Source organism: Orycteropus afer, unplaced genomic scaffold, assembly GCF_000298275.1.
Source record: "Orycteropus afer afer isolate SDZICR_OR568_19922 unplaced genomic scaffold, OryAfe1.0 scaffold00059, whole genome shotgun sequence".
NCBI lineage: Eukaryota > Metazoa > Chordata > Mammalia > Tubulidentata > Orycteropodidae > Orycteropus > Orycteropus afer.
In genome coordinates this window covers 1,288,854-1,301,607 of record NW_006921646.1, presented here as the reverse complement: position 1 = coordinate 1,301,607, position 12,754 = coordinate 1,288,854, and the positions used below count along the sequence as shown (strand labels likewise).

Below are 12,754 nucleotides of genomic sequence, written 5' to 3'. Positions count from 1 at the left end.
CCAGAAGCAGAATAGGGTACAAAGCCTGAGCGCTGGGGTCTAGAGACCTCTGGGATGAGCTGACCTGTTCCTGTTTCCCTCTGCCACCTGCAAATACCTGGCTGGGCTCAGAGTGAGAGCCCCAAGCTGATTCCAGGGGTTAGGTTAAAGCAGAGATCCCTGGGTAGCACAAACCATTTGGGCTTGACTACTACTTAAAGGTTGGTGGTTTGAACCCACTCAGCAGCACTGCAGAAGAAAGGCCCGGCAGTGCAATTCTGTAAAGATTAGAGCCAAGAAAATCCTATGGACCAGTTCTCGGTAACACATGGAGTAGCCATGAGTTAGAATCGAATCAGTAGCAACAGGTCTTTTAGATTAAAGCTCAAGTCTCTGGGTGGTACAAATGGTTAACATCTGGGGAGAAAGGCCCGCCAATCCACTTCCAAAATACCAACCGTTGAAAACCCCATGGAACACAGTTTTATTCTGACATACCACATGGGGTTGCCATGAGTCAGAATCAACTGCAAGTGGCAGTGGTAGGTCAAAACCAAACCCGTTGTCATCAAGTCAGTTCCAACTCAGGATGACCTCATATGTTACAGAGTAGAACTGCTCCATAGGGTTTGCTTAGCTGTAAAAGATTATAGCCAAGAAGCAGATCACCAGATCTAATCTTCTGTGGTGCCTATGGATAGGTTCAAACCGCCAACCTTGAGGTTAATAGTCCAGTGCAAACCGACCGTGCTCAAGCTGCATATACTGAACAAAGCAGGTCTGCCCTGAGGCACAGAGGCTGCCCAGAGAGGAAGTGGGTGTAGTTCCTTGCACAAGAGAAGCTATTGGGGGTGGGTCTGGTGCGGTGGACTGCAAGCCAGGAACCCGAGCCAGAGCTCAGCACGCACGCAAGGCCCTACTGGGCATGATGGCTTTGCTCCAGAAAGTTAGGAAGAAAAATCTGGTCCCTAGAGACATCAATGAGGAAGGAAGACAGACAGATGGCACCTTATCCAGAGCTGAGCACTTGAAGTTTGGAGCCCCATCCCTGACAATGGAAGAGGGAACGCAGCGCCCGCTCGCACGATGAAAACTCCTCTCCCGCTCCGAGCTCGCCAGACACAAGTGAGTGTAGGTGACATACCGACTGCCAGTCGGATCAAGAAAATGAGCAGCAATTGGATTTTGCCTTTTTTTTTTTTTTTCTCTTTAAAGTTTTTATTGATTCTTATGGAGTGAATTAAATGTGAACACCAGAATGAAAAGGGATCTATAACATCTCGGTGAAGGAAATGGGACACCATAAATATGACACATCCGCCTGCGCCAGGAGGGAAAGTAGGGCCCCAGAGACTCTGCCAGGAACAAGGAACAAGGAACAAGAGGGGAGGTGCAGGGATTTGAGGCTCACTAACTTCGTTCTCTGTTTGGCTCAAGATCCTCTCGGGAGTCTGTACAGGCCTCATGCTTCCTGAGAGGTGGTCTTCGGGACGTGGGCGGTCCTTCCAGCTCTGCTGAAGCTTTAGCTGACTAAACTTGTGTTCTTGTGGTATTGAGATAGAGATAGAAAGTAGGAAGGGAGAAGGAAGCGAGAGTGGAGGAGAGAGAGAACAAGAACAGCGAGAGAGTAAGCATGTGTTTGGCAGAGGTGGTTTCAGATGGCCAAGGAAGTAGGCCCGGCAGAGAGGCAGGAGGCAACCACATGGCCCTGGAGGATTCTCTCCAAAGGGAGGGCCAGAGGTGGGCCTGCAGACAAGTTTAGTTGCCAGCCTAGCCCAGGATCCTTTCCCATCAACAGCATCCAGGCTGCTCAAGGGAAGCTCTTTATCTGAAGACTCTGTGATCATCGCTGTGCAGCAGAGGTAGCCCTGGCCTCTCCTCCCCGCCGAGGGGACTGGTACCCTGTGCTCAGAAGTCTGCCCAGTGTGGTGCAGGAAAGTTGGTGCCCAGCATACATTCAGCAGATCTGCTGCCCCTGCCACACCCTCTACCACCCTCTTGGTAGGGGAGCTTGGAGTGAGGTATGGGAGAAGCACCTCAGAAGGCCAGAGTTCCAGCTCCCAGTGCCTTGAATGAATTCTTTCCCTCCCCAGCTTTCCTCCTCTCCCCAGATCTCACCTTCTTCCAGGTGAGCATAAGGATGGCATGGGACCAGGGCCTTGGAATGGAACTACCAGGCCACATCCCCCCCACAGAGCTAAACTGACCCTGTCCCAAAGCTCACCCAGCTGATTCATTTCTTGAATCACTCTGCCTTCCCTGCAGTCACCATGCCCAACTGGTCCCTGGCAGGACCTGAGTCCCAAAAGCCCTCTGCAGCCCACCTTCCTGCCAGCCTTTCCAGAAACACCCCACTTCCCAGGCTTCGGCAGAGCTGCATGCACACTGGCTCCCTGCCAGGACTTACCACATTCCAAGGTGTCAAGGGCTGGTAGAGAGGATGTGCCACCCCTGTTATTTCTGGATGGCAGCCAACAGGCAGCTAGACATGCTGGAGCTGGGGAGGGGCTTGTTTCAGAGCCAATGCATTCCCCCAGGGGTAGAACCTCACCTCACCTCTTGGATGCTGCTCCAAGCTGAATTTTTACATCTGGCTCTGCCTATGAATGGGCAGAGGGTCTCAGCCTTTTTCTCTATAGACCCAGGGTCTTGGCCTGATGCTCTCAGGTAGATCCAGGTTCACCTGGGCCCGGGCCCTCTTCCTTTCAATGTCCTAATTGACTCAGGGAGCAGAGAGTGCTCCCTGGGTCTTTGGGCAAGATGCTGCTGATAATGTAAGCATTCTTTCTCTGACAGATGAAATCCCTCCAGATCATGAGTCCAATCAACCCCAGAAAACCTTACCTGTAACACGGAAAAGGATCAAAAAGGGGAACATTACTCTTCTGGTGTGTGGCAGGGGGTTGGGTGGCCTGCTCCAGGCTAGTGATCCACTCTTATGGCTCGGGAAAGAGGGTGTTTGGAGCTCACCTGGGAAAGCCCAACACCAGGCCCAAGTCAGAGAGGCTCAGTGGCTTGCTCAAGATCACACAGCTTCAGGTGGGGAGTGGACTAGAACTCAGGGACCCTGCCTTTGTGTGCATTGCTGTCCATCTCTGTACCCTACACTTGGTGACAGAGTCCCTTGTCATTGTCCAGCTCCAGGATGGTGTCCCAAAAGGCCGTGGCCGTCCTGCTTGTGGTACATGTGGCCACCATGCTGGCCTCCCAGACAGAAGCCTTTGTTCCCATCTTTACCTACAGCGAACTCCAGAGGATGCAGGTAAGAAATCACCTAGGCTGCCCCTCTCCCTGGACACGTCTAAAGTGATTCACAGTCCTGTTCAGCACTAACATGACACTGGTCTCATTAAAGCAGAAGGGTTCTTTCAGCAAAGCCACATTTAATTAACTGTGCCAGCGACATCAAGGAGAGCATGAAGAACCAGGGCCCCAGATAACCCTAAACCCCAGTCATCTCCCTGGCCACCTCCACTCCTTCCCTAGCACCACTCAAAGGTGTCAGTGGTTTTCCACCTCTTCCCATCCTTTGGAGGAAATTTTCAATTAACAAGCACATAAATATTTACTGAGCATTTCTGTTGTCGAAGGCACAACCCTGGGTGATAGGTCAGACATACAAGAAAATCTAAGACCCTCCCCTTTTCTTCATTGAGCAGGCTGGGGAGCCAAGACACAAACATATGAAAAATTAACTAACGACAGAAGACAAAAGAGAGATGTCACAAGGCAAGACATGATTAATTGACCAATAAGTGATGCTGATCCTGAGTGCTGAGTTCAGAGGAGGGAGAAATCATTTTGGGCTCCAGCTTGTTGAGGAGCCCACAGGGAGAAGGTGAAACTTGAGCCGGAGGTCTCAAGGGATAAGGTGAGAGGAAGTGAGCTAACCCCCAGGAGGTGGGAAAGAAGGTGGTTTTCCATGCAGTGAAGGCATAGCCACCCTCACTTTGAGCCCAAAAGGAAATAAGATGAGCCTAAGGTCTGTGGTGCTGTGGTTAAAGCATTGGGCTGCTGACCAAAAGGTCGGCAGTTCAAACCCACCAGATGCTCTGTGGGTGCAAAGTGAGGCAGTCTGCTTCCAGAAAGATATACAACCTTGGAAATCCTATGGGGCAGTTCTCTGTCCTGTAATGGGGTCATTATAAGTTGTAATCTACTCGATGCCAGTGGGTTTGGTTTTGGTTTAAGGTCCCTGGAGGTCACTGGGTGACACTAATGATTTGAGTTGGACTGCTAATTGAAAGGTTGACAGATCGAACACACGCAGAGGTATCTCAGAAGAAAAGGCCTGGTGATCTGCTTCCATTGAGATTACAGCCAAGAAAACCTTATGGAGCAGTGCTGCTCTGTCACACATGGGGTCATCATGAGTAAGAATTGACTCGCCAGCAATTAACAACAACAACAAAGGTCCCTGGGGAGTGCAAACTGTGCTTGACCTCTAACTTAAATTTGGCAGTAACTCACCCAGCAGCTCCATGGAAGAAAGGCCTGGTGATTTGCTTCTGTAAAGATTATAGTCCGGAAGATCCTAAGGTGTAGTTCTGCTCTGTCACACATGGGGTTGCCGTGAGTTAGAAGAACTCAATGGCAATTAATTTAATGGGACTCAGGCAGTGGGGCCTAATGAAAACTAAAGGGCTGGATCTGTCTTCTTGATGCCTTTGACTCTGGATTTCAAGGGATTCTGAGTGTCTGTGCAGACATTCCGTTCTCTCTACCCCTAGGAGATGAGGAATAGGATTTTCACATCCGTCCTAGATAACAGCAAGCCTCCAATAGAGACGAGGCAGTATTACTATGGCAGTATTACTATTACTTCCTTCAAAGGAGTGGCTGGTGGGTTTGAACTGCCAGCCTTCTGATTAGCAGTCAAGTGCCTTAGGCACTACGCCGCCAGAACTCCTCCAGTAGGGACAGACACATACGGTTCTTTTGGGAGGTTCTTGTGGCCCCTGGCGTACAGCCGGTCTGTATCTGCCCACTCTGTGGACAGAGAAAATTTCTAGATACTCAGAGAACAGGGCCCTTTGCAGAGACCAGGCTGAACTCAGCTCCCCTTCTTCAGGGGCAGAAATGGAAAGTAATGGAGGTGATGCCATAGCAAGTCCTCTAGATGCACCTCCATCCTACACTCTTCCAAGGAGATGACCGAATATTCTAGAATCACCACGTATTGGGGCTTGCTGAGAGCTGAATCCCAAGAGTGCTATCAGAGAAATCAAAGGAATTAGATGTGTGTGATTGCAGGAGACCCAGCAAGCAGAATGCCAGGCAAGATTTGGGGCTGGACAGCAACAAATTGAGTAGAACATAAACTAACAAAATGGCAACCAAAGGACATTTTACATTAATCTGCTCCATGGTTTTTCTCCTCATAATTGCCAGGCACCAGGACTTTTATGAAGAAGCAGCAAACTCCTTCTTCTATAATTCATCTCCCTGTCTTGCCTCTTATAAATCACCTCCCAGGGATTCCAAGTTCCTGGGCCACCCCGTGGCGCCCTCACAGGCTATGCTGTCTTGCCACCTTTTTTATAGGCTCTCTGCTAAGAAAAACACATTTTCATAGTTTATATGCATGAAGGGCAGCCATTACTTTCAGCATTTTAACTTAATTAACAGTCACAATCTGGGTGCAATTCCTTAACTACAAAGGAATGGATTCTTCTTCAAGTTGACCTCCTTTTTTTTTTTTTTTTTAATTTTTATTGTGATTTGGGTGCAAGTTTACAGAGTAAATTCATTTTCCATACAGCATTTCATACACATTTTGTTTCATGACATTGACTGCAATTCCCCACAATGTAACAGCTCTCTTCCCACTTCCTCCCAGTAGTTATCTCTTCCCTGTGTCCTTCTGTCCCACACACTCCAGCCCCACCTCCAGCTCTCTCCCTGTGCAAACACTGCCCTTCTGTTCTCCCACGATTGATCTTTGATCCCTCCAAGGAGTGTATCTACCTGATGTAAATATTCACCTCAAGTTGAACTCTTGATGAGCAACTCCAAGGGCCATTCCTAAGCCACCAGGGGTGTGAGTCTCCCCATAGAGAAGCTCCCTGGGAAGAAGGGGCTGTTTTGGTCAGTAAAATGCTTAGGACAGTTAGCACCCCTGGTGGAAATGGACTAGGGGCCACTGGGCAAGTCAAGGGAAGGTGGATTTTGTGCAGTTTTATTGATTTTCACCTGACTGCTAACCAAAAGGTTGGAGGTTTGAACCCACTCAGTGATGCCATGGAAAAAAAAGTCCTGGGAACCTGCTTCTATAAAGATTACAGCCAAGATAACCCTATGGGGCCCAGTTCTACTGTGTAATACATGGGGTTGCCACGCATTGGAACTGGCTTGACAGCAAAAGTCTGTTTGTTTCTTTTTGTTGTGTTTATTTGTTTGTTTTATGCTGTGCCCCTAGGAAAGGGAGCGGAACAAAGGACAAAAGAAATCCCTGAGTTTACAGCAGAGGTCTGAGAACACAGAGGCTCAGGATGCTACAGAGCCCACAAAGGAAGAAGAAAGGATAATTATCAAGGTGAGCAGCCATCCCCGGGGCAGTGCCGAGAGACTTGGTGAGAGGTTGATTCCTCCTGTCCAGCAAGGAGGTAGGGCCTGCCAACCTCAGCCAAGGAATATTCTAGGATACAGCAGTGAACAAGACATTCTGGCAATAAGCTATGGCCTAGTGGGGACTGATGAGCACCAAAGAGGAGACAAGTAGATCATTGTAGCCCTCATGTAGGGCAGTATGGTACAGAGTGGCCGGGTGGGAGTGGGGGCACTGCTTTGGCTAGAGAGGGGTCAGGGAAGGCCTCTCAGAGAAGGTGACATTTGATTTGAAACCTGATGTGAGAAGGAGCCACCCATTCAAGCACTGGAGGAAGGAAGGAAGGGTGACCACAAAGGCCCTGCTCAGGATGCACCTGGAGGTTTGAGGCCCTGGTGGCCGGAATGTGCTGAGATAGGGTGAGAGGAAGTCAGCTGGCCCAGTTCAGGCAGGGCCTGGGGGGCCAGGCAAGCCATCTGGAAAGGGACCTGACCTGACTTAGAACGATCTCGGCCAACACAACAGGGGAAGACCCATCAATTGAGGTCATCCAATCCAGCCTTTCAGTTTCACAGACTCACTTATTCACATGATGAATATTTATTGAGCTCCTATGGTGTGCAAAAGAGTCCCTGAGTGGTATAAATGGTTAATGTGCTCCACTGCTAACTCAAAGGTTGGAGGCTGAAGAAAGACCTGTGGATCTACTTCTGAAAAATCAGCCATTGAAAACGCTATGGAGCACAGTTCTACTCTGACACGCATGGGGTCGCTAGGAGTCAGAGTTGACTGGGGGTAAACTACTATGTGGAAGTCATTGAGGACAGAACCATAACAAAACAGAGAGAATCCTCTCTTCACATTCCGGTGGAGGAGATAGACCGTGAAGTAAATAAGCCATCTCTCTCTCTCTCTCTCTCTCTCTCTCTCTCTCTCTGTCTGTCTCTCTCTCTCTTTCTTTGTCTGTCTGTCTCTCTGGTGGCATAGTGCCTAAGGCATTTGACTGCTAACCAGGAGGTTAGCGATTCAAACCCACCAGTCACTCCATGAGAAGAAAATGGGGCAATCTACTTCCATAAAGATTTAATGCCTCAGAAACTCAATGGGGGTTGCTATGAGTCGGAACTGACTAGATGGCAGTGAGTCTGGTTTTTGTTATGTGTGTATGTGTGCGTGTGTGTGTGTATGATAGGAGCTCTGGTGACATAGTGTCTAAAGCATTTGGCTGCTAACCAAAAGGCTGGTGGTTCAAACTCACTGACCACTCTGTGACAGGAAGATTGGGCAATCAACTTCCATAGAGACACCACCTCAGAAACCCAAGGACGGGTCGCTATGAGTCAAATTCAACTTAATAGCAGTGAGTTTGGTATATGTATATGATAGATACCATGGAGGAAAGGAGCTCGGTGGTGTAGTGATTAAGGCAGTTGAACCCACCATCCACTTTGCAGGAGAAAGATGAGACAATCTGCTTCTGTAAAGATTTACAGCCTTAGAAACCCTATTAGGCAGTTTTGCTCTGTCCTAATAGGGTCACTAGGATGCACCTGGAAGACTAGATGGCTATGGGTTTAGTGGATTTATGAGGAAAACAAAGCAGTGAAAGAAGATGGGATTGATTGGAATTTTAAATAGGGTGATCAGAGCCAAACTCAAACCAAACTCACTGCCATCACCCCTTTGGCTTTCCAAGACAGTAAATCTTTATGGAAGTAGATTGCCCAATCTTTCTTCCACAGAGTGGCTGGTGGATTTGAACTGCCAACCTTATGGCTAGTAGTCAAATGCCTTATGCACTAGGCCACCAGAGTATTCACACAAAGACTTAAAGAGAAAGAAGGAGTGAACCACAAGGATATCTGGGGAAGACCATCTCAGGCAGAAGGAATAGTCAGCAGTTCAAAGACCCCAAGACAGAAGGGGCCTGGAGTATTCAGGAACAGTGAGGGGGTCAGAGTGGCAGGAGCAAAGGTGACCAGAGGGAAAGAATGAGGGCAGTGAGGCCAGGCTGTGGACTGTATAGGCCATTGTCAGGACTTCACTTTCACTCTGCTGAGGTGGAAGGCTCCAGGGGGCTTTTGAAGAGGGATATGATCTGATTTACATTTTAAAGGGACCTCCTTAACTGCTGTATTGAGAACAGATTAAAGGGGCAAAGGCAGAATTAGGGAGACCACTGAAGTGGCTGCTGCATTCATTATCTAAGACAGCGGCTCAGTCTAGGGTGGTCACGGTGGAGGTGGGGGAAGTGGTCAGGTTCTGCAACTCCTTTGGAGATAGAAGTCAACAGGATTTGCTGAAAGATTGGAAAGAAAGAAAAGCAAAAAAAAAAAAAATGACTTTAAGGTTATTGACTGGAACACTTGAAAGGACAGACTTTCCCTCCACTAAAACAGTGAAGCATGGGATGGGAACAGGGCACGGGGAAGAGGATCAAAAGGTCAGATTGGACCTGTGAACTGTGCAATGCCTATTGGGCCCCCACGTGGAAATATTGCACAGACAGGTAGATTCACAAGTCTGAAGTTCAGGAGAGAATAAGCATGGCAGTCACTGATGATTAGATGAAATTTAAAGCCAGGACGGGATGAGATCCCCAAAGGAATGGGTGTAGGTAGAAAAGAGGAGAGGGTCCGTGACTGAGAGCTGGAACTCCTTGTCAAGGGCAAGGGGAGATAAGGAGACTGATATCAGAGAGGGCCAGGGCCTTGCCCAAGGTCACACAGTAGTCAGAGTAGAACTGAATCTGGAGTCCATGCTTCCCACCTCCCACTGGCCAGGGATCTTCCCCCATCCTTGTCAGGTGGCCACTGCATGCTGTCTATAAACAGCAAAGTCAGAGGTTAAGCATGACGCCCAGAGGATGACCTTGGGCAATGTCCCAAATGCTCAGTAGTATAGGGTTCCTTTCGTTCCTCACATCCACCTAGACCTCCTTTGGCTCACTAGGAGAGAGCTAAGAATGAGTCACATAGTTGGCAAGAGTGGTGCTCACTCCACACTACCCTCTAGATGTACCAGAGACAGAGGTCTCAATGTGCATGCAACATCTGATATAGCACCCTTCTCCAGGAGGCTTGGACCTCCCTGGAACCATGAACCTAGACCAAGTCCTTTATGGGCCATCCAGTGAGGCTGTCTAATTTTAAAGTGAGAAAATTGCCACAGCAAGAGAATGACATAGCCAGGAATTGAACCTGCCACAACATCCAGCTGAGAACCCCAGGGAACACTTCTGCAGCTCCCCTTCAGGCATCCCAAGTCCCTGCAGGTCTGGAGTACAGGCCCAAACCCATTTCCCACATGCAGGGAGCTGGTGGGAGATGGGGGAGTGGACGTTGGGACTCCTCTGTACACAGTCAGCTACCTGTTTTGTACAGCAAGACAGTTGGACCAGGAGGCTTTGTGGGTGCATGCGATACCAGTCAACCCTGCCTGGCTCTGTCCCGAGGCCTCAGCAACCTCCCTGGATGTGAAGCCTCTAGATAGCTCTGCTAGGGCCTCAATGGTGCCCCTCAGTGCAGGAGACAGTGCAGCCTGATGGTTGTGGGCACAAACCCTGAGGCCAAGCCTGGTAGGTTTAGCATCAATTCCCTCTGCTACTTACTAACTTTGTGATCTTGAGCAAGTAACTTGGTCTCTTTGTGCCTTTGTTTCCTCAGTCTGCAAAATGGGGACACTAATTGTCCCTACCACGTAGGATCATTGAGAGACTTACTATATGTAAAGCACTTAGAAGGATGCCTGGCACACAGGAAGGCTCCACAATGTTAGCTAATACTGGGGGACCCCACTCCTCAGGACACAGCTTCCTCTGCAGGAGAGGTTTTTAATCCTCCCCGTAGGTCTCCGAGACTCTCCCTGGATGGCCAAGGTATGGCCTCCTGGTTAGAAGTGGGAGGAGATCCCAAGACTCGCAGACAGCTCCAGAGGCCTGGAGGAGCTGGAAGAGTGGGCAGGCAGGGTAGTATGTCTTCCAGTGGGCCTCTCCTGCCACCTGTAGGGCACCCAGGGGTTAACTCTCCACACAGCTCCCTTCTTGTTAACTCTGCCTTATTTCACAGCTGACTGCTCCGGTGGAAATTGGAATGAGGATGAACTCCAGGCAGCTGGAAAAGTACTGGGCCGCCCTGGAAGGGCTGCTGAGCAAGGTGGGTGCTGCTGTCCACCCCAAACAGCATGGGGGCAGAGTGTCCTCCACCCACCCTGGTGTTGATATTCCAGGAGCGCCGTCTGAACAGGGTTTGGGGACCGTGGTTTGTTTTTCTGCTTTGCACTTGAGAACATGAAGCTGGCTTCTCCCATGGGGGTACCCCCACCAATCAAAACCCACTGCCATTGAGTTGATTCCGACTCACAGCAATCCCACAGGGCAGAGGAGAACTGCTCCATAGGGTTTCCAAGGCCATAAATCTTTATGGAAACAGACTGCTTCATTTTTCTCTCGAGGAGAAGCTGGTGGGTTCAAATTGCTTAAGCCAAATGCCTTAACCACTGCACAACCAGAGTTCCTTCTCCCTCCTCCCTCAAACCAAAACCAAACCCACTGTCATCGAGTTGATTCTGACTCATAGCGATCCCCAGTGGTTTTCCAAGGTGGTAAATCTTTACGGAAGTAGATTGCCCAGTCTTCCTTCCCCAGAGTGGCTCATGGGTTTGAACTACCAACCTTCTGGTTAGTAGTCAAATGCCTTAGTAGGCACTGTCCCACCATAGCTCCCATCCCACCTCAGGAGGGCGCCTAATCACAGAGTGTGCCTGGCTGTGATGGCTACTGGTGGCTACAGAGGCCCAATTCTCTGGCAATAGACTTCTTCTAAGCCCTTGCTTTAAACAGCTCAGGCCTGACCCCCAAATGCCTTTCTGACAGAGGGCCACCATAAATCAACAACTACTCCTCAACCTCCCTCCCTGAGCACTGCCATGGCTGGGTGGTTTCCCTGACTGCAGTCCAGTCACAAAAGCCTGCATCTTTCCCTCTCGTCCTGCAAACCAAAAGTCCTGAGCCCCAACTGGCCTTGCCCCGTTCAAGGTCTGCCCGAGATACTTGTGCAAATACAAAGCTAGATCTCGTCTGACAAACAGACACTAATTACTTCTTATGGTCCCCAGGAGGAGAGGAGAAACACAGGGAGGGAGCAGAGTTAGAGATGGAGGAACTGGGAGGTTAAATGACTTGCCCCAGGCTACAGAGAAAGCCAGAGGTAGAACTTCCAGAAGCCTGGCCAAAACCCCTGCCTCCTCTACCCCACATCCTGTCCTAGGCACCCCCTACTCCCTCGGATCTGCAGGCAGGTTTTAGGAGGTGGTTTCGTAAGCAGACATGCTGACACTACTGATCTGCCAACCTCCTTTGCTTTCCCTCCCCAGCAGCTGAGTGACGAACGCTGCTCCGGGAATAAGGGAGTCTGAACAGGGAGCTCCGGCCCAAATGAATCCCCAGAAATCTGCACAGCCCATCAGCAGGAGCTGGAAGGAAAGCGCTCCCTCCAGTGTCAATCCCCCTGCAGCCAATAAAGCATGAAATGTACAGAAATGACTCCTTTATTTAATATTTATTTCCAAAGGGCACGCTCAGATCATGAGAAAAGGGGGAAAAAAATAAAGCTCAGAGGGATTGGTCATCAGTGCTGCAACCATTAGCAAAACATGTGCCTTTCATAAGATCAGAGGTCTGATGTTACATTGGTGGTGGTGGTGGGCACCATCAGGTTGATTCCGACTCACAGCGACCCCATGTGGCAGAGTAGAGCTGCCCCCATAGGGTTTTGACTGTAATCTTTACAGAAGCCGATTGCCAGGTTTTTCTCCTGCAGTCACTGGGTGGTTCAAACTGCCTACCTTTCGGCTGGCAGCTGAGCACTAAACCGCTGTGCCACCAGGGGTCCTTTAAATATCATGGTATATCCATAGACTTGGAAGAATTGCTCCAGCCATTCCACTGTAGGTGAAGCCCATGCCCTGAGTCACAGGCAGGGCATGGACTGGAATTCAGATCTCCTGCATCCCAGTCCTCTGTCTGACTGCTGATGAGCTCTAGGTCTAACGGGGCAGAGGATTTTAAGGCCTCTGCACTCAACCCCTTGCTGAGTAACTTCCAACCAGCCCTTTAACCTCAATGAGCCTTTGCAAAAGCAAGGTGGTAATATCTGCCTGGAGAGCTGGAGACGGAGGCACCAGCAAAGAGCAAATTACTATTATTATTATTATCACCTTGTGACTACA

The 12,754-nt window shown here is 49.5% G+C and overlaps 1 protein-coding gene across 1 annotated transcript; it reads left to right on the top strand.

Annotated features, from left to right (window-relative positions):
• The first annotated feature begins 3,124 nt into the window (after window positions 1-3,124).
• Window positions 3,125-11,941, top strand: MLN (motilin). Its single transcript, XM_007939443.1, has 4 exons — window positions 3,125-3,241; window positions 6,398-6,514; window positions 10,594-10,680; window positions 11,900-11,941. The coding sequence occupies exons 1-4, from the start codon at window positions 3,125-3,127 to the stop codon at window positions 11,939-11,941; spliced, it is 363 nt and encodes a 120-aa protein (XP_007937634.1).
• Window positions 11,942-12,754: the final 813 nt, after the last annotated feature.

What these genes read in the sequence shown, in the direction of transcription:
- MLN (XM_007939443.1), top strand. Translation starts at nt 3,125, where the DNA reads ATGGTGTCCCAAAAGGCCGTGGCCGTCCTGCTTGTGGTACATGTGGCC. An exon ending in GCGAACTCCAGAGGATGCAG is followed by an intron (nt 3,242 to 6,397) that starts GTAAGAAATCAC and finishes CTGTGCCCCTAG; the next exon opens with GAAAGGGAGCGGAACAAAGG. An exon ending in AAGAAAGGATAATTATCAAG is followed by an intron (nt 6,515 to 10,593) that starts GTGAGCAGCCAT and finishes CTTATTTCACAG; the next exon opens with CTGACTGCTCCGGTGGAAAT.